General features: G+C 39.7%; 1 protein-coding gene across 5 annotated transcripts in view; it reads left to right on the forward strand.

The window, feature by feature from the left end:
- The window catches only part of DCLK1 (doublecortin like kinase 1), a 361089-nt gene that overhangs the window by 193113 nt on the left and 145914 nt on the right, over window positions 1–22062 (forward strand). For all 5 annotated transcript variants that reach the window (XM_087436199.1, XM_087436195.1, XM_087436196.1 and 2 more), the window contains exon 4: window positions 102–201. In XM_087436199.1, coding sequence (XP_087292325.1) covers window positions 102–201 — 100 coding nt within the window. The remainder of the gene's footprint in view (window positions 1–101; window positions 202–22062) is intronic.

The raw sequence follows: 22062 nt of genomic DNA on the forward strand, positions 1-22062 counted from the left end.
AGCCAGGAAGTAGCTTTATGCAGGCGTCCACTGGCAGGGATGCGTTGGTGTAATTGCTGTTCTGCTGACCCCTTGCTGAGTGCTATGCTTTTCTCTTGTAGGTGGTGTGCCTTCAGGACTTTTTTGGTGACGATGACATTTTTATTGCATGTGGACCGGAGAAGTTCCGTTACCAGGATGATTTCTTGCTAGATGAAAGTGGTAAGGAAAAAAGTTCAAAACCAAGGGAAATTTGAGGCAGCTTTCCAAAATGAGCTGCACCAGGCCAAGATTATGTCAACCCCAAAGCTACCAAATCAGTTTCAGATCCTCGACCAGCCTGTCTTTTCCATATCTCAAATTTCTTTTGATTTTTTTTTTATATAGAAAACAGATGAAATGATCATTGGAAAGTTTAAATCATTTAGAAGAGTAAATTACCAATGGCTAATTTATAACCATTTCATAATTAAATTGATATTCTGTAGAAAACCATGGTGCAGATTTTACATTTTTAATTATATATTTTTCCCAAATTTATAGTTGAGAGATTTGTAATCATAAAATTATTGAGTGTGTTTCTAGGCTCGGCTTTCACGTGGCCTCCTTTAGTTCCTAACTGGGAAAGTAGCCTGGTATCCCTTTTCCTTTAAATACTTCAGAATTTGTATGTCATTAGCATCTGTGAGGGATCCAAAAAAGAAGAGGGCAGTGGTCCATCCATTAACAATGAAATGTGATTTTCTGTAATTCATAAAGAAGGGACAGTTGTTAAAGAGGGAAAGACATATCTTAGGAAATGAATATGAAAGGTTGTGACTTCAAGAATGATTTTTTTGATGCTATAAAGCATCATTTGATGCTATAAATTCTATAGCATTTGATGCTATAGAATCTTAACAGCATCACAGGAAAGATTATTGCACTGAACAAAGAGACCTTTCTTTGATAATATCACTTCTAATTTAATTAGGGAAATATTACACATTTATTGACAATTCACATTCTAGATAGTTGGAAATGCCTTTTGAAGTGATAATGAATTTTTTGCTTAGATGAATGCAGGAAAAACAAATTAGTGAGCTTTTGACAAAGTGGATGAGAAATACTTGAACACTAACATAATAGAGTAAGTGATGTGATGCAGTGGTCCCACTCTAACACTGCTGATGTATATTCACGTAGAGTATCTATATTATTTGCATATATACATATCAGCTACATGTATAAATATACTACAATTGTTTTATCATTTAAAAATGACCTAGGGTGTGTAGGGAGGGATAAGAATAAGAAAGATTGCCTCTTTATCATGGAAAATTCAAATGCCCAATAAAAGCATATACGATATGATAGATATGATAGATAGATAATATGACAGAAGTGTCATTTGAAGAGATTTGAGTTATTTTGGTTCAGAGATCCTAACTAGAGGAGTGGTTTGGTATCTCTTTCCTCGAGATAAGTTTTTTCTAAGTACGTTCCATCTTTATCTCTGATGGATGTGCTTTTTGGGCGCAAGAGTTTACGTAAATTTATCACGCATCTAGTGTCCTTGGGGAGGGCCTCTCCCCATCCAGCCCCTTCTTCAGGATAAGACAGCTTTGCTATTGTGCAGAACAAGTGAATTGTTAGGAGTCAGGCAGAAGAGCCGACAGCACAGTTTTGAGTAAAACCAACTGCCTTGACTTTCAATTTAAAGAAAATAGCTGCTTCTGGTAGAATGGTCCGAGAGAACAGATGTGTTCTGAAATTAACGTTTCATTTGTTGCTTTGATGTAGAAAACAGCCTGTCAAACTCGAACTGGAATCCCGCTCAGTTTCAAATCAGCAGAGCTGGCCTGGGGGGTTCCCAAGCCCGTGGTCTCTATCCAGCCCCCAGGTATACTTGAGGCCTCTCTCCCACCTAGCCTGGCTTGGTGAGGCCTTGGGGCTGGCTTTCCCTCCCAACAATGTGCTCTCAACCCAGGACACTGCAGCCTACGCATATTCACCTGCAACAATGGGCACACAGGCTTTCTAGAAAGGACAACAGAAAATCTCCTGTGATTTCCCTTTAGAATCGTTTCTCATTAAGAAGGAGACACACAGATGTCTCTGTCTGTCTGTCTGTCTGCTGTCTGTCTGTCTGTCTATCTATCTATCTATCTATCTATCTATCTATCTATCTATCTATCTACACAGCAGTGCATGTGCACATGTGCGTCAAGACATCTTGCCAGTCATTTGTGGTTTGGCTCTTTGAAGGACCACTCCAAACTATTTTAGTGAGAAAGTGAGAACTTCACATCCTGTCCCCTGATGAATATACCCTAACCATTTCTTGGTGTGAAATACATTTGCTGAGTAACAGTGTCCTCCCCCATCCTGAAAGAAACACGTGGATTGGGGGAGGGGGTAGAAAAAGAATCTAAATTGGGATTTTACTTCGTTGGGTGAACTTACCCTGAGACTAAATTCACACGTTGACAACTGCAATTTCCCGGTTGCTTGTACAGCATGTTCTCGTGCTAATGTATTAAAATTTGAATCTTTTTTTAAGTGCTCTGAGCATGATTTAGCCCAGCTTATCTGTACTTGCTAAATCGTATTTGCACATTTAGGCTTCATTTGGCCTGTTCCATAGTAACTTCCTAAAAGGAGTATCAGCAGGGGGTACAGACATCCTCAGAATTAATGCTCTTGCGGGGCTGTGCTTGATTTAATGGCACCAAGAAGTGGCCTTTAGCCGCAAGGCAGCACTTTTATTTTATCTTTCAAAATTAACCCAGCTCCCAGTGTGTTCAGAATTAGCGATAATACATCCCTCTAATTACTGCTGGGAAAGCTCCTGGAGGCAGCTCTTAAGGTCTTTCCAGTGAGGAGTTTTGCCATTGTAGGTGTATATGTCATGGGGCGACATTGGAGCCAGATCAATATTAGAAACTGCAAGGAAGCCTCCTTCCTTCCCTCAGTTTTCACATGGAAAAAAACCACCTTCCTTTTTCCAGCTCAAAATGTAACCATTTTAGCAATACCGTCATCAATCAGTGGAGTCTTAGCACCTTCGAAAATGGCGGATATGGCATTATATATAGAGACAGACAGGCCAGCAGATCCTTCCCCTGCGTGGCTTGCTGTCTAATTTAGAATGATGAAAAATAGGCAAGGAAAATGCCAAATTGGAGACAGGAAGCTTAACATGGTTTTGCTTGTATATTGATGATAAACTGATGAATTTCTGATTTGTTGCCATGAAAAAGTGATGGGATTTTGCTGAGAAATGCCTACCTCACACCTGGGAGGGACAGTGAACTCCTTGGTGATGGGCCTGTCACAGGGTGTCACCTGTCTGTCCCATAGCCTCAAAGCGAGTGCCCCCAAATTTGCTTGACCAGGTTCTTCAGCCACTCACCTCACCCCTGCCGCCTGCTCAGGAATCTAGAATCTCTCGGCCACTCTTTTACCAACTCCCTGAGTGCTCTTGACTCTGATGTTAATAGGCATTACTTCAAACTTACGTATTTTTGCTTAGTTGTTGTATTAGTTTCCTAGGGCTGCCATAACAAAGTACCACAAACTGGGTGGCTTAAAACAACAGAAATTGATTCTCTAACAGTTCTGGAGGCCAGAAGTCCAAAATCAGGGTATGGGAAGGGCTGAGCTTCCTCCGAAGGCTCTAAGGAAGAATCTTTCTGTACCTCTTTCTGGTATCTGTTGGTTGCCGGCAACCCTTGGCATCCCTTGACTTGTTGTAGCATCACTCCAACCTCTGCCTCTGTATTCACATGGCCTTCTTCTTTGTGTGAAGAGCAAATTTCCCTCTTCTTCTAAGGACACCAGTGATAGGATTAAGGCCCACCTAATCCAGTATGACCTCATCTTAACATGATTATATCTCTAAAGACCCTGTTTCCAAATAAGGTCACGTTCACAGGTACCAAGGTTAGGACTTTGACATATCTTTTGAGGGGGCACAGTTCATTCCACAACAGATGTTGTTTGAAGTTGTCCAGATGTTATTTGAACTTGAGTTACAAGTAAACTCATTTTTATTTGTTTGAGCTATCTTTAGATTTGCACAGTTATAGCTTTATATTGATTAGTAGAGTCCATAAACCACAGAGCTGTGACAAGGCTGCCCCCTCGTCTGACCTTTCATAGATAGGGCCACACACCTGATGGATCAGATGAATGCTATGGGATGGTCTAAGAATTTCAGCAATACATATGACAGAGCCCTACTTGAAATCTCTTTGATTAAGATGAAAATATATGGTCTGAATGATAGAGATGGTTATATATTTTTATTTCTTTTATTTTTTTATTGATGTCATAATAGTTGATAACATAGTGAAATTTCAGTTGTACATTATTGTTTGTCAGTCACCATATAAATGCTTCCCTTCACCGCTTATGCCCACCCTCCAATCCCCTTCCCCCTGGTAACCACCAGACTGTTCTCTCTGTCTGTGTGTTAGTTTATCTTCCACATATCAGTGAAACCATGCACTGTTTGTCTTTCTCTGTCTGGCTTATTTTGCCTAACATAATACCCTCCAGGTCCATTCATGTTGTTGCAAATGGGACGATTTTGTCTTTTTTTTATGGCTGAGTAGTATTCCATTGTATATATATGTACCACATCTCCTTTATCCAGTCATCAGTCAGGGCACACTTGGGTTGCTTCCACTTCTTGGCTATAGTGAATAATGCTGCAGTGAACATAGGGGTGCATAAGCCTCTTTGGATTGTTGATTTCAGGTTCTTTGGGTAAATACCCAGAAGTGAGACAGCTGGATCCTAAGGTATTTCTATTTTTAATCTTTTGAGGAATCTCCATACTGTTTTCCATAGACGCTGCACCAGTTGCATTCCCACCAGCAGTGAATGAGGGTTCCTGTTTCTCCACAACCTCTCCAACATTTGTTATTTTTTGTCTTGGTGATTATAGCCATTCTAACGGGTATAAGGTGATATCTTAGTGTAGTTTTGATTTGCATTTCCCTAATGATTAGTGATGTTGAACATCTTTTCATGTGCCTATTGGCGATCTATATATCTTCCTTGGAAAAATGTCTGTTGATATCCTCTGCCCATTTTTTGATTGGGTTGTTTTTTTGTCGTTCATTTGTGTGAGTTCTTTATATATTGTGGAGATTAACCCCTTGTTGGATATATGATTTGCAAATACTTTCTCCCAGTTGGTGGGTTGTCTTTTCATTCTGATCCTGGTTTCATTTGCCTTGCAGAAGCTCTTCAGTCTGATGAAGTCCCACTTGTTTATTTTTTATTTTGTTTCCCTTGTCCAAGTAGACATGGAATTCGAAAAGATCCCTCTATGACCAATGTCAAAGAGTGTACTGCCTGTATTTTCTTCCAGGAGTTTTGTAGTTTCAGGTCTTACCTTCAAGTCTTTGATCCATTTTGAGTTAATTTTTGTGTATGGCGAAAGAAAATGGTCTACGTTTATTCTTTTGCATGTGGCTGTCCAGTTTTCCCAGCACCATTTGTTGAAGAGACTTTCCTTTCTCCATTTTATGTTCTTAGCTCCTTTGTCAAAGATTAGCTGTCCATAGATGTGTGGTTTTCATTTCTGGGCTTGAAATCTGTTCCATTGATCAGTGTGTCTGCTTTTGTACCAGTACCATGCTGTTTTAATTATTATAGCATTGTAGTATATTTTGAAGTTGGGGATTGTGATGCCTCCAGCTTTGTTCTTTTTTCTCAGGATTGCTTTGGCTATTCAGGGTCTTTTGTTGCTCCGTATGAATTTTAGTATGTTTTGTTCTAGTTCTGTGAAGAATGTCATTGGGATTCTGATTGGGATTGCATTGAATCTGTAGATTGCTTTAGGTAGTCTGGACATTTTAACTGTGTTTATTCTTCTAATCCATGTGTATGGGATATCTTTCCATTTCTTTATCTCATCATCGATTTATTTCAATAATGTCTTATACTTTTCATTGTATAGGTCTTTCAGCTCCTCAGTTAAATTTATTCCTAGACATTTTATTCTTTTTGTTGTGGTTGTAAATGGGATTGTCTTCTTGTATTCTCTTTCTGTTAGTTCGTTATTAGAGTATAGAAATGCAACTGATTTTTGTAAGTTGATTTTGTACCCTGCAACTTTGCTGTAGTTGTTGATTATTTCTAATGGTTTTCCAATGGATGCTTTAGGGTTTTCTGTATATAAAATCATGTCATCTGCAAACAGTGAGAGTTTCACTTCTTCATTGCCTATTTGGATTCTTTTTATTCCTTTTTCTTGCCTAATTGCTCTGGCCAAAACCTCCAGTACAGTGTTGAATGAGAGTAGTGAGAGTGGGTACCCTTGTCTTGTTCCTGTTCTCAGAGGAATGGCTTTCAGTTTTTCACCATTGAGTATGATGTTGGCTGTGGGTTTGTCATATATGGCCTTCATTATGTTTAGGTACTTTCCTTCTATACCCATTTTACTGCGAGTTTTTATTATAAATGGTTGTTGGATCTCGTCAAATACTTTCTCTGCATCTATTGAGATGATCATGTGATTTTTATTCCTTATTTTGTTAATGTGGTGTATCACATTGACTGATTTGTGGTTGTTGAACCATCCCTGTGTCCCTGGTATAAATCTCACTTGATCATGGTGTATGATCTTTTTAATGTATTGCTGTATTTGGTTTGCCAATATTTTATTGAGGATTTTTGCATCTATGTTCATCAGTGATATTGGCCTGTAATTTTCCTTCTTTGTGTTGTCCTTGTCTGGCTTTGCTATCAGGGTGATGTTGGCCTCATACAATGTGTTAGGAAGTGTTTCATCTTCCTCTATTTTTTGGAATAGTTTGAGAAGGATAGGTATTAAATCTTCTTTGAATGTTTGGTAAAATTCTCCCGAGAAGCCATCTGGTCCTGGACTTTTATTTTTGGGGATGTTTTTGATTACTATTTCAATCCCTTTACTTGTGGTTGGTCTATTCAGATTCTCTATTTCTTCATGATTCAGTTTTGGGAGGTTGTCTCAGTCTAAGAATTTATCCATTTCTTCTAGATTGTTGAGTTTGTTGGCATATAGTTTTTCATAGTATTCTCTTATAATCCTTTGTATTTCTGTGGTATCCATTGTAATTTCTCCTCTTTCACTTCTAATTTTATTTATGTGAGCCTTCCCTCTTTTTTACTTAGTGAGTCTGGCTAAGGGTTTGTCAATTTTGTTTATCTTCTCAAAGAACCGGCTCTTAGTTTCACTCATCATTTCTACTGTTTTTTTTTTTTTGGTTTCAGTTTCATTTATTTCTGTTCTAATTTTTATTATTTCCCTCCTGCTGACTTTGGGCATTCTTTGTTTTTCTTTTTCTAGTTCTGTTAGGTGTAGTTTAAGGTTGCTTATTTGAGATTTTTCTTGTTTGTTAAGTTGGGCCTGTATTGCTATGAGTTTCCCTCTCCGGACCACTTTTTCTGCTTCCCATATGGGTTGGTATGGTGCATTATCATTTTCGTTTGGCTCCAGATGTTTTTTGATTTCTCCTTCAATTTCTTCATTGATCCATTGGTTGTTCAGTAGAATGTTATTTAGCCTCCACATCTTTGTCACTTTGCCACCTGTTTTCTTGTAGTTGATTTCTAGTTTCATAGCATTACGGTTGAAAAAGATGCTTGTTATGATTTCAATCTTCTTAAATTTATGGAAGCATGCCTTGTTTCCCAACATATGGTCTATCCTTGAGAATGTTCCATGTGCACTTGAGAAGAATGTGTAATCTGCTCTGTTTGGATGGAGTACTCTATACATATCTATTAAGTCCATCTCATCTAGTCTTTCGTTTATGTCCACTATTTCCTTATTGACTTTCTGTCTGGATGATCTATCCATTAATGTAAGTGGGGTGTTAAGATCCCCTACTATTATTGTGTTGCTGTTAATATCTCCTTTTAGGTTTGTTAATAGTTGCTTTGTTTCTCCTGCGTTAGGTGCATATATATTTATAAGTGATATGTCTTCTTGGTCGAGTGTCCCTTTTATCATTATAATTGCCTCTCTTTGTCTTTCATTACCTGTTTTATCTTGAAATCTACTTTGTCTGATATAAGTATGGCAACACCTGCTTTCTTTTGTTTGCCATTAGCTTGGAGTATTGTCTTCCATCCTTTCGCTCTGAGCCTGTGTTTGTCTTTAGAGCTGAGATGTGTTTCCTGGAGGCAGCATATTGTTGTATCTTGCTTTTGTGTGTGTGTGTGTGTGTGTGTGTGTGTGTGTGAGAGAGAGAGAGAGGAAGATTAGCCCTGAGCTAACATCTGATGCCAATCTTCCTCTTTTTTTTTTTTATGCTGAGGAAGATTGGCCCTGGGCTAACATCCATGCCCATCTTCCTCTACTTTATATGGGACTCTGCCACAGCATGGCTTGGCAAGCAGTGCATCGGTGCGTGCCTGGGATCCGAACCGCGAACCCCAGGCCACTGAAGCGGAGCGCGCACACTTAACCACTGCACCACTGGGCTACCCCCTGGATCTTGTTTTTTCATCCATCCCACCACTCTGTGTTTTTTGATTGGAGAATTCAATCCATTTACATTTAGAGTGATTATTGATATATGAGGGCTAAATGTTGCTATTTTATTCCTCATTTTCCGGTTCTTTTGCATTTCCTTCATTTCTCATCCCACGTGTTTCGGACTACCATTTCAGTTTGGTAGTTCTGTATGATGTTGTTCTTAATTTTCCCTTTATTTATGGTATGTGGCTCTTTGTTCTGATTATTTGTTTAGTGGTTACCATGGGGTTTGTATTAAAAAACCTTGTAGATGAGATAGTCCAGTTTCTGATGGCCTCTTATTTCCTTAAACTAAGTCAGTTCCATCCATGTCGTCTTCCCCTTCTAAGTTATTATTGTCACACTTATTCCATCTTGTGTTGTGAGTTTGTGTTTAAAGTCATGAGGTTATATTTATTTTTGGTGTTTTCCCTCCTTTAATCTTTGATGTTATTATTAGGTGTTTCCTAACCTATTCTGATAGAAAGCTGCAATTTTTCTGATTTTGTCTACTTATTTCTCTCTTTGCTCAAAGCTTTATATCCCCTTTCTCTTTTTTTTTTTCAGGCACAAGGATTTGAGCATTTCTTGTAGTGGGGGTCTTGTGGCAATGAACTCCCTTAGCTTTTGTTTATCTGGGATAGATTTTATTTCTCCCTCATATCTGAAGGATATTTTTGCTGGATAGAGTATTCTTGGCTTAAAGTTTTTGTCTTTCAGTATTTTGAATATATCATTCAACTCTCTCCTAGCCTGTAATGTTTCTGCCTAGAAATCAGGTGAGAGCCTGGTAGAAATTCCTTTGTACGTTATTATTTTTTTCTGTCTTGCTGCCCTTGATATTTTTTCTTTGTCATTGACTTTTGCTAGCCTTACTAGTATATGCCTTGAAGAGGGTCTTTTCATGTTGATATATTTAGGAGATCTGTTGACTTCATTCACTTATATTTCCAGCTCCTTCCCCACGTTGGGAAAGTTCTCAGCTATTACTTATTTGAACAAGCTCTCTGCTCCTTTTTCCCCTGTCTTCTCTCTCTGGAATACCTATAATCCTTATATTGCATTTCCTAATTGAGTCGAATATTTCTTGGAGAATTTCTTCATTTCTTTTTAGTGTTAGTTCTCTCTCCTCCTCCATCTGGAGCATCTCTGCATTCCTATCCTCAATATTGGTAATTCTTTCCTCCATATTGTCAGCTCTGTTCTTTAAAGATTCCAGATTTTTCTTTATCTTCTCCATTATGTTTTTCATCTCCAACATTTCTGATTGGTTTTTCTTTATAGTTTCAATCTCTTTAGTGAAGAAGTTCCTGATTTCATTGAATTGCCTATCTATATTTCCTTGTAATTCATTGAGCTTTTTTATGATAGCTATTTTGAATTCTCTGTCATATACATTATAAATTTCTGTGCCTTCAGGATTGATTTCTGGATGCTTGTAATTTTCCTTCTGGTCTGGAGATTTAATATATTTTTGCATACTGCTTGAGGGCATGGGCTAATTTTTCCTCATGCTGAAAATATCTGGTTGCAGCTTCCACCTGCCGTCCCTGGGTGGGGTTCAAGAACTGTGTATTCTGAGCCCGCTGTGCTCCGCAGGCACTCTGGCTGACCGGCTGTGCTGAATCACTGGGCAGGGGGAGGGGCTCTTCCTTTTGCCTTCCTGATCCCAGGGCCTTCTCGTGCTTCCCTCACTATCTGCTCTCCTGGGGTGCTAGCTTGATGAAGACACCCCTGCAACAGTTCAGTCCCCTCTGTATGGGGATTTCCTACAGGCTTTGAGAGAACTTGGAGAGCAACAGTTTTCCTGCAGAGGGCCACCCCTCCCCCCTCCTCTGAGAGCCACGTGGTCCTGGTCCCAGGGTCGCTGTCATTGGGGAAGGAGAGTTCTCCTTACCTCCCTCCACTTCCTCCAGGGGTTCCATCACCTCCACCTTCATATGTAAGGCTGTGTGGGTCTCTCAGACGTCTCTTGTGTTGTGTGAGTGTCCTTTGTTGGTATATGAATATCTCTTTTGTTGTTATCTCAGGTGGGGAGAGTCTAAGGGGGAAAGCTCACTCTGCCATGATGCTGACATCACCCGTACGTCGTTATATTTTTAGTTGACTGAACTGCCCCGTCCAAAGGGTACTGATTTATAGGTTGCCGTTGAATATGTTGGAGGAAATCTCTGTTAGAATTGGCCCATAAGGTCCTGAATGGAGAGACTGTTTGTTCGCTTAGAGTCACAACATAGGGTTCTGCCTTGGATTTGGTATATTTTATCATGATTAGAAATGCCCATTTGAGAATGTTGATGGTGTGGATGAAATCTGGGAGGGAAGCTAATAATATGGTAGAAGACAGAATGAGGATCCACAGGATTTTAACAGGATGGATTGTATCTAAGAAGATAAAATTGAATTAGTATAAACAAAAAGTAGTGCTCCAGGAATTTTTTTATTAAAAAAAAAAAGCCAACTCTACAAGCTTGGTTAGGAGCAATGTAGTTTTAACAGTGGCACATGTGAAAATTACTTTTAGTTGACAGCAGACTTATTGTGAGATGTGATTCATTTGCTGTATGTATTGTAGGCATATCATATATTATAAAACCTTTCAGCCCCTCCGATTGAAGATGGCAGATGTTGACTCAAACAAAAAATTAAAATTAAACGTTATTCAAAATTCACGAAACTGTTATAAAAGTATGGTATAGTAAGTATAGTATAGAAGTATAGAAGAAATTTAAATAATTGAGCTTTCACATGATTTTTTTTATAAGTTGGTAGCAGTTATACTTCTGAAGTTATGAAAGCTTAAAACTGCACTGAAGACTTTTGGGACACTGTGTGTGTATGTGCACACATGTGTGTGTCTGTGTGCATGTGTGTGTGCGTAGTGTCCTATCTCCAAGGAATGCCAGCCTGGCTTCCCCCTGCACTAGACAGACCCATCTGGAGTACAGTGTTCTTCCTGAGTATGTGATTCTAGAAGCAATACTTCCTCAGCTTCTCTTATGGACCTCCATGATGTTGGGTACCCAGAATCTGCCTTGTAAATGTTTCTAGAAATATTCCATCCTGACCACTTTCTAAGGACTCATGTCCTGAATGAGATGAGACAGAAGCTGCATCAGGCACCATTCACCACAGGATCCTGATTGCTTTCCCCAACTCTGGGTGATAAGAAAATAGAGTTGGAACCTAGAATAGTAGAAACAGTATTGGATTAGGGTCGGAAGACATAGGTCTAGTCCAAGCTCCATCTCCTACTTGCTGTGTGGTCTCTCTATCTCCAAGCCTGCTTCCTATTCTGTAAAACATCTTTTTTTCCTGGGTTGTAATGGACCTCAAATGAGATAATAAATGTCAAAGCACGTTCAAAACTGTGTTCCTTATTACTTAGTGAGTGATGTTAGTGAATGACACCTCAGCTGAAATATACCTCCTAGTGAATTGCAGCTGGACTCAGCCATGTAAATTCATTTGCAGGGCTTAATTGAAGGCAGATGTCACTAAGATTTGCTTTTGGTGCTCTTTAGAACCAAAAAGCGATTATCTATTGCTTTCTTCCCTTTCTCAACGTTTATTCCTGTGGTGGAGGTAAGAGGGAATTAAGGGACCTTTGAAGATATCCACCCTCCTCTGGAGGGAATTTCTGGAACATTAAACCAAACCATATTTAGAACCAGGCAGACTTCTGAAACCAACACTCTTCCGGAGTCTCAGCCCTTATGTCCACGTTGAATTGGGTCAGAGGGCTTTTTGATGGCCCCACTGCTCTGTCCTGGGCCTGGTGATGCTGGGAAACCCCAAGGTTATTGGGAACACTGGGAAAATGCTCAGAGTCTAAAGACCAGGTCTCCTCACAAAGTGGTTTTTGAGCTATAGCTAAAAAAATTCATTCATTCTTTCATGCATCTGTTCATTTATTCAGTAAGCTAAGCTAACTTACTGTGTGCCAGGCAGTGTGCTAGGCACAAATAACTGTAGACAGTAACACTTAGATGAAATATGACCGTTCATATGACTTCTAATATTGGTTGTGTCTAAAGATGTTGAGGGATCTTAGGTACTGAACTTCGACTTAGAATATTAAATGTTGCTTATTGCTCTCGTGTATCTTATCACTTTGGGAAAATGTGGTAGTAAAATGACTAATGGGTCACAGCAGGCTAACAATTCTTTGTAGATTTAAATTTTAATTGGATTACACGGCCAGTTTAAATTGACTCTATGGGCAGACTACTTTGAGATGCATGACACTTGGTGCTGGAATATTTTATTGTTTCAGTAGACGTTAACTCTAGGAATGTACAGTTCTTATTTTTAAAAAGACATTATAGCTGTTTTGTTGAATAATTACAGGTTTCTGTGGCATTTTGTTGTCCTATAGAAAATCTGTTACGATCATTCCTGATCGCATTGGTTTATAGAACACAGCCTGATGTTTGAAGTATAAGGGTTTGGGGGTTGTGTTTGTTTTGAGTTCCAAAAAGACAGCACGTGGCTAGTGGGCTTTGCTTTTGTCAGCAAGGTCCCATTTGCCTCTTAGCAGTGGAAAAACTACAGAGGAGCTGGAGACTTTCCCCACCATAGCTACATTTTAGCTCATGCATAAATATAAAGTTTTCCAGAACATAGTGATATTTTCAAATTTAACCCACTGCCAAGCTATGGAGACATATAGAGTATTGTACTTTGGAGACAGAATCTAACTCAAGCCAAACTAGTTCCTTTGCTACAAATAGATGATTTTCTGCTTAGGAAATCACGACATTGTATAACACATGCAATCTTTTCTTTACACTTTTTCTTCTGGTCCTTATGGGTTTCTTTTTATTGTATTCAGTAACAGTGACCCCTGAATTATTGACATGGGAAAATCCTACTGAATATGACATTGAAAATGAATCCTGTACACTAAGAGTCTTGGAGGCCATTAGTTCACTCTCACTCCCAATGCAGAAGTCCTTCCCATAGCATTAAAACCATTGTTCATCATCCCCAACTAGAACCCTCTGTTGATGACAGCTTACAACTTTATAGGAAGGCCAATTCCACTGTCCAATAGTGCTGATTTTTAGCAAGTTCTTTCCTATAGCCCAAATTAATCGCTCTCTAGCTTGTACACAGTGGTCCCAATTTTGCCCTCCAGGGTACCAATACCACCCACTGCCTTCATTCTTAGAAGGTGAGTTTTCCTCCTAGGCCATTGGGATAATCAAAGTCATTCACTGTAAACTATTTATTTTCTTTTTCTTCCAGATCAAAAGGTCCCTGTATCTTCACTCATCTTCTCCCCTTCTTCTCTCCTCTTTCAAAGGAAGAAGAGTCTCTCTTCCTTTCTAAAGGCAATGATAGTGTTCTTGATTTTGTCGTCTCTCTTCATCTTTGTGACCTTGCGTTATCAGTGTTCCTTTCCCATTGTTCTTGTGGATTTGTTGTTTTTAATCTACCTTTACCATCTTTTTCTCCTTAACCCACAGCCATGCCCAAATTTCTCCTATCCTAAAAGAGCCTTCAATCATCTCATCAAACCACAATGCCCTTTCTGTCTCTACCAAACGGCTTTAATAAAACAAAAAATTTACTGTTTTTTGAGGCCTCCACCTCCCCATCATAACTCATTTTTTGTACCTTTGGGTAAATGTTACCTTGAACCCACAAGAATTATGGGTTTTTTTCATTTAAAAAATTGTTTGGCTCTCTCCTTTTAAATTTATATAATGGCAGAAGTTCTTCTTTTGCTACTAGATGACACTTAGGCAGTCTCAAGATTTTCTGCTCCCTCCTAAGATAGTAAAAAGTATTATAGAGTCTTCTAGCCACAAATCACCATCTCAATTCAGAAGTGAAAATATCTAGTCCCACGCAATAGTCATTCACACTTGGAGTTCTTTTTCTATACCTATCCAGGGCCCAATGTAGAGAGTCCCTTCTCCGAAAGAAAAAGGTAGGGTTGATGCCTTCTCTCCTTTTCACTCACCTCTTCCCTGCTGTTTTTGATCCTTTCGGGATTGGAATAGGGAAGGCTGGATGGAGAGAGGGATGAGAAAGAGGAGGTGGAACGTTCTTTCTTTACCTTACTGTTGTAGATGGCTTCAGGCTCTCTGGGCCAGCAGATGTTATATGAAGCCAACTTCTCTTATAGATGTTTGCATGGGTTCTTCAGGGACTCTCACGGGCAACATTCCACTCTTCTCTGATGTTGTCAATTCAGTTTCTTCCAGCTTTGAATGTTTCTCCCTCAGTCCTTGTTTTGCAAAGCTCTCCCTGTTGGCCTCAGATGATCCTCTTGGGAAGAATTTAAATTAGCTCCATTGCCAACTCACTCCCTCAGATCCATCAAAACACTCATATGTCTTTTGCCCCAACAACAAGCCACTCAATGCAACCAAGCCTCCTTTACTCTGCTGCCAGAGGTTCTCGGGCAAGAGCCAAACACTCCAACACCAGTCTATTATTTCCCTCTATCCTCAGATGACACTGACCAAGCTCTTCAGATCCACCACTGAAGCCCCAACTGAGGTGAGGGAGAGCATCTCCTTTCTTTTGGAATGAGGGAATTCACAGCACAGCTCTCTCTAAAGCAATTCTTCTCACAAATCCCCTTCCTCTCTAATAACTTAAGCCTTTTATATCTTTGAAGTAGGGAAGAAGACTGAGGCATATAATTGTTTGTTTATATCTACTTTGAAATTTCTGGAAGGTGATCCATCTCACAATTCACTTTGGTACCTCGGACACATTCCCTTGGAGTCTGGGTGAAAATTCCATTTTCAATCCTATTACATTTGTAATTACCTTCCCCTCCTACCACATATGTAATAGTTCCACTAAACAAAGATAACCTTTAAATCATTATATCCAGTGTTTTCCATTTTTTTCTTTTCCCCTTGACTTCTTTGTAGCATTTGGCATTTTTGATGATTCTCTCCTTGAAATTCTCCCCCTCAGCCTTCACGGTGTTTTGCTGTCATGGTCTTCTGCGTACCTCCTTGACTACTCCTAAGCTTCTTTCAGATTTGTTCTTCTGCCATATATCCCTTAATAATCGTTCCCTAAGATTCATTCCTCAACCCTTTTTTTTCTGCTTAATTACTCTCTATTCCTAGCCAAGTTCATCTACCTTAGTGGTTTCAGCAATGATGGTTATGGTAGACAAAGACGGTGACAAATGGCAACCAGATGGTACGCAATAAGAAAAGCCTTTGAAGTAAGTATAATTTTCCCAATTTTACTGTTAAGGAAATTAAGGCTTTAATGATAAATAATTTGTCCAAGGCCACACAGCTAGTTAATGTTGAAGGCAGAGTTCAAACCCAAGTTTGTTTATGTTTGACAGCACACTCTTATTGTCTAGGTGTACCTCCTCTCAAATCTACATCTCTAACCCCGACTCCTCTCATGAGCTCCAGAACCATATTTCCAACTTTCTATTTTGAACTTCCTTATGATTACATGGCCACCTGAACCTCAACACATCCCACAACTGAACCCATCATCTTCTTGGTCAATTTTATCTCTCCTTCTATGTTTCCTGTATTAGTTCATGGCATCAGCATTCTCCTTAAAAAGTTGCAAAACATGGAGTTGTCTTTTACTCACCCTGTACCTTCACTCCTCATATCCAACATTTTCTCCTCCTGCTTTCTAATGCCACTGCCATTATCTTAGGTCAGTTTGTCATAATCTGTTGCTTAGACTCTTCTAATGACTCTTTAACTTGCTTTCCTGGTTCCAGTCTTTAGTCATTCCACACCATATTTGAACACAGATTGATTCTCCTAAATTCACTGGAATAGCCCTCCACTGCCCTATGACTGCCTTAGCATACCATTCTAGGGCAGTCATAATTCAGCTTTGTTGTATCTTTCCAGCTGTTATCATTGTTTTGTTCCTCCTCTGCACTCCAACCACAGTATTATTTGCTGGTCTCCCAAAAGCCATTTATTTTTAATGTCTCCACCTTTGCTCATACTGTCCCATCAACCTGGAAGGCTCTTCTTCCTTTCCTCCTTCACCACCCATCAAACTCCATCTTGTCCTTTGAGGTTCAGTTCAAAATTGCCTTCTTTGTAACGCCTTCTCTCATCTACTTGGTTTCAGTCAATTAACTGATTTCTCATTCTTTTTATAGACGTTTATCTCATTTAGTTCTCAGAAAAACTCTGCAGTGTTGCTTTAGAAATAAAGAACGCCAAGTTAAGAGGAGTTAAGAAACTTCTCAAGGTCACATACCTGCTGGGTAATGGAGTTGGAATGAAAACAGGGATCACAGACTCTTTGTTTTCGTCTTACTTAACTGTAAGTGCCTTGAGGTTGGTCCTCTGTATCATTAATCTCTATATCCCGCAACACCTATCACAGTGCTCTGAATGTAGTAAGGGCCCAAGAAATGTTAGCAGAGTCAGTGGATGCAGACAGAATCTACTCCCTCTGTAAACCCTTCGGATGCTTGAGGACTGAGGCCCGATACTTCCCCAAAGCTGGTTTTTCCAGGCTTCTAAGGCAAAGCTCCTTCAACTATTTCTCTTAAGATCACCCTATTATCCTGGTTACATTTCTTTGGATACTTTGTGGTCAGCAATATCCTCCTTAAAATAAACCCAGAACTGAATGCAGTACTCCTTGAGGGCTTCGAATAGCGTGGAGAACATAAACTTAATAAAGGCATCAGACTTGTTCAAATGCAGCCTAAGAGTGATTATGGTTTCTTTAAGCAGTTGCCAAGCAGTGCAGGCTCATGGTTAGCTTGTGGTCAGCTGAACTTTCTGGGGCTTTCTGGTGTGATGTCAAGCCAGGTTCTACTTGTTTAATTGCATATTTGAACCTCCGTCCGGTACTTTAATTGTATTCATGCCAGATAGCATCTTACTAATATTAGTCATTAATTGTGGCTATTTAAGAGCTATAAGCATCCAAATTCTGCCTGAGGATAAATAATGACAGAGGATAGAGTTGAAATAAGGTCTGCCTGATTTCCAGGCCCTTGCTCTTCCTGACTAAGTTGTGCTGCTAGGGACCTGTCGAGCCAAAGACCGGTAGCATAGCTGCCTGAAAGCTCTCAGACAAAATGGAAAAGAAATGAAAAGCTACCATAACCTCCATATGTTCCCTCGGGGCCGGCAATGGCAGGGCAGCCTCAGGCCCAATGTCAAGCTTTGGCCAGGTTATTCTCTTCCTGCAGCTGGGTAACGGTCCCACAGAGGAGGATAACAGATTCTTTTGTCCCCTGCACTGACCTGTGCATGCCCCCTGAGTACAGGAGGTTACAGGTAGGACTTTCCTCTCAACGTGACTCCACAGGGCATACACACTTAGGTTTTTGTTCCTGTTTGAAATCTGCCAGTTCAATTGCCCACGCCAAGCATGTGTCAAGCATTCTTGAAGCTTAAATAAAAGAAGTTCTGGGAAGTTAAATATCTATTTACTGGAAAGCAGATGAAGTGAAAATTACTGTGGAAAAATACTTGATGTGAAGGTAATTCTAAAATCTAGTTTCAAAACGGGGTAATAATTTGATATGTGTGTGGATATAGATTGTCTTTATAGATTTTCATTATTGTAAGTGTTCTGAATAACTGAAACGTAATGAGATACTGATGTTATATGACTTTGCTGCCGAAAGCTAGATTTTCTCTCTTGGCAGCTCTGGAAAATAAATGGACAAAGCCTTTAGTCAAAAAAATGATTGTGTGGTTGACTTATCTTCGTGTTTCAATAGGCAGAATCCCTGTGAAATCATGAGTCCCATTTTTCTTGGAGACCTAAAACAGATCTGAATATGAGTTTCTCTAAATTCATATGAATCTTAATCAAATAATCAGAACAAAGTAAAAGAAAAACAGCAGCTTGGTCAAGAAGTGTTGGAAATGGAACTAAAAGAATCCCCCACCCACAAGCGCAGGAAAGTGAGTAAACTAAACTGTTGTGAGAAGGTCCAGATGAAACTAGCGTTGTCTTGATTGAAGACCCCATCAGTCTCTACTTTTAGTTCAGCTATTAAGGTAGACTAGGGCCAACGGATACAGTGATTGCCTTTTGTCGGCTTGTGGGGTGTCCCCCTGATATGACAGCTGGGACATCTCACTCATATGACCACAGAACTCCCTGCCCAACTATTGGGAACTGAGGTTATAAAGCTTTTGAGTTCATTAGTTCTGGAGAAAACAAAAGTTCATCTTTTATAGGTTTGCCCCTCAACCTTAGTGTCAACTTAGCTAAATTTATCTTTTAATACCTTTTTTGTTCATTTTGTACTTGATAGCCTCTCAACAGAATTATTCTGAGAATGCCATTAGAAGTTGGAAGATTAGTTTATATTATGATTAGTTTTAAAAACCTATGGAAAAATGAGTGCTGTTGTTTCTTCTTTCTCAAGTGAGATACAAAATGTTACCCTATGTGATGAGTTTTCCAAGTATGAAAATTAGGATAGATTCAGATACTAAGTAGGAGGATTTATAGACAATGAACCGAAATTCAACTTATTATGTCACAGAAGCCTGATCTTATAATATGTGTGTGTATATACATTTAGGTATAGATTCTACTCAATCTGACTAATATTTAGTGAATTTCTACTATGTGCCAGGCACTGTTCTGAGCACTAAACATACAACAGTAAACTAAAGAGAGAAAAATTCTTACCCATATGGAGCTTATATTCTAGGAGAGGAAGATATTTAATAAACAAAATCATAAGCAAATTACATAGTGTATTAGAAGATAAGTGCTTTGAAGATAAATGAAGTAGGGAAAGGAAGAAAGGGAGTGTGTGGAGTGAGATGCGTAGGAGGATGTGGGTGGGCTGCAATTGTAAATATGTAGTTGGAGAAGATTTCATAAGAAGGTGACATTTGAGCAAAGACTTAAAGGAGGTGATAGAGCCAGCCATGAGGATCCCAGAGGAACAATGCTCCAGGCTAGGGGAACAGTTAGTGCAAAGAGCCTGAGGTGGGCATGTGCCTGATGTATCCCATGCAGAACTCTGTAGCAGCAGGTGGGCTGCAGGACTGCACTGCAATTCTGACGCTAACTACCTGGAGTTAGCACAGACTTCATGGGTTAAAGGCATGATCCTCATCAAGACCACCCTAATTTCAGACACCACCCATTCATAAGTCTCTGGGCCACCCACATTTATGACCAACTGGCTGCAAATTCAGGGGTTCCCACATCCCTGTCAGGTTCAATAGTTTGGTAGAACAACTCACAGAACTCAGGAGAGCACTATACTTATGATTACAGTTTTATTATAAAGGATACAAATCAGGACCAGCCAAATGAAGAGACACATAGGGCAAGGTCTGGGAGGGTCCTAGAGGTGGAGCTTCCATGCACTTTCCCTCTGGAATCAGGACACATCACCCTACTGGCACATGGAAGTGTTCACCAACCAGGAAGCTCCACTGAGCTCAATATACAGAGTTTTTATTGGGGTTTCATTAGGTAGTTCTGGTTGATTGAATCATTGGCCTCATGATTGAACTCAGTCAGTAGCTCCTCCACTCCTGAGAGGTTGGACAAATATCACATGGCTCCAAGCCCCCACCCTCAAATCACATGGTTGGTCTTTTTGGTATGACCATCCCCATCTTGAGCCATCTCATCAGCATAAACTCAGATGTGATTCAAGGGGCCTGCCATGAATGACATGGACACTCCATCACTTGGGAAATTCTAAGGGTTTAGAAGCTCCCTCCTAGGAACCCAGGAAGAAGATTAGACACATTTTTTATTATCCAACATGGGCCCTGTCAAGATCTGGGAAAGACATCCATGCTAATCCTGTAACAAAAATACCAACCACTTTTAATGAGAAAACAAGCAGAGTCACAAAAACTATGAACTTGTGAAAGACTTTGGATCTTTGCAAACAGAGAAAGACAAAATGCCTAGCTCCCAACTCAGGAGAGGCAGGCTGACCCCTCTCATTTGACACTCCTATCTCAAAAGCCTGATTTCTGTGTAGGGGTCATAGAAATGGTTTAATGACTGTGAAGACAGTCAGCTCTTAGTGAACTGTGCTAATTGAGAGGGACCTGTGGCATGAATCATCTAAAAATGTGTACAATGCAAAATCCTTTTCATCTGTCTATTGAGTGTACTTTGTATTTCACACCATGAATATTTCCTTCAGACAGATCATTTGGGAACTGGGTTACTTTTGCTCAATAAAATTCCTAATGGTTGGAGTGGAAAGAACCTTAGGGAATGTCTTATTGAGTTCTTCCATTTCCTCTGTGAGGAAGCCAAAGCCCAGGAGAATTAAGTTAACTGCCCAAAGTCAACCTGCAAGCTAATGTTAGAGCTGAGGCTCAAAGCCAGGCTGCTGATGTTCAGTCTAGGGCTTTTTCCATTATGTGAGGTTGCATCAGTCAGTCAGTCAGTCAGTGCAGCCTAAAATGCACGCTCAGAAGAGCACCAGCCCTGGAGGAGGAGGGTCATGGTTCCCAACAGCTCCTGCCCTTATCACCTGTGTGACCCCGAACAAAGTACATAACCTCTCTGAGTCAGTGACTGCTGGCAACATGGAGACAGAAGTGTACCAACCACAAAACATTCCCATGTTGATTAAATGAAATGATGTGGGTGAAAATCAGGTCACAAAGCTGTAATGTAATGGATAAATGTTAGGATTTGATATTATTATTATTTGGGGGCTTAGAAACCCTCATCTCTTGACTAAAGTAGAACAGATTTTAGATCTTTAGTTTGAACTATTTAACAAGCATTTATCTGAACAATATGTTAGTGAATATATGACACTAATTTATGTTGAAAAATTCTGCCATAACTCACAGAAAGAGGCCATCCGTGGTAGGCAGCAGCGCTTAATAAACGCAGACTGGAAAATGGTACGAGGGCCGCATGGTGACCCCAAGAGGAAGGCTCAGAAGTTCCAGCACGTGAGGATGCACTGCTGAGTAGAATGAGACTCCTGAGGTTCCCTGACATTGAGATTAAATTTGCAAATATTTCTTCCCCTCTGGCCAAAAGGCTTGTATTTTTTGCAGCTGTCTCTCCTAGCTCCAGACACCTACCTTCATGTACAAACCTCAAGTTTAGGTGAAGCGTCCAGTTCTTGAGCTTTCAAGCATGGAAGACACTAACACACAATGAGGCTGCATAGCTTGAAGTTCATGTGAAGTCATATTTGCTACAGTATCTGCTTGCTTTGTTCTCTGCACGTGTATAATTAAAGTCCATATACATAAACTGATCTGCCAGCAAATAGATCAGAATGATGAGAGCCTTACAAAAAAACAACAAAAAATGATTCTTGGCTTAAAGATAATCAAAGTAATAGACTGTTAATCAAAAAATGCATTAAAAATGGAAATATGCAACTTAAAACATAAAAATGGAGTAAGACTTTTTCTTAACCTATTTTGTAGCCCAAGAGAAGTATTCTATGAAATGGACTGATATCATTATTTTTAAAATACCCTTAGGATGTTTCTCTTTATTTGGACTGATCCTATAGGCTAGTTGGCATGGTGTCTGTAGCTTTGCCTTAACATGGTGAGAGCATTAGCATATTTTATATAGTCTTTTAAATGTGCTGCAGCTAATTATATAATTTCTCATCTTTG

The sequence above is a fragment of the Ceratotherium simum genome, chromosome 10 (genome assembly GCF_057802395.1).
Source record: "Ceratotherium simum simum isolate JZ-2026a chromosome 10, ASM5780239v1, whole genome shotgun sequence".
NCBI lineage: Eukaryota > Metazoa > Chordata > Mammalia > Perissodactyla > Rhinocerotidae > Ceratotherium > Ceratotherium simum.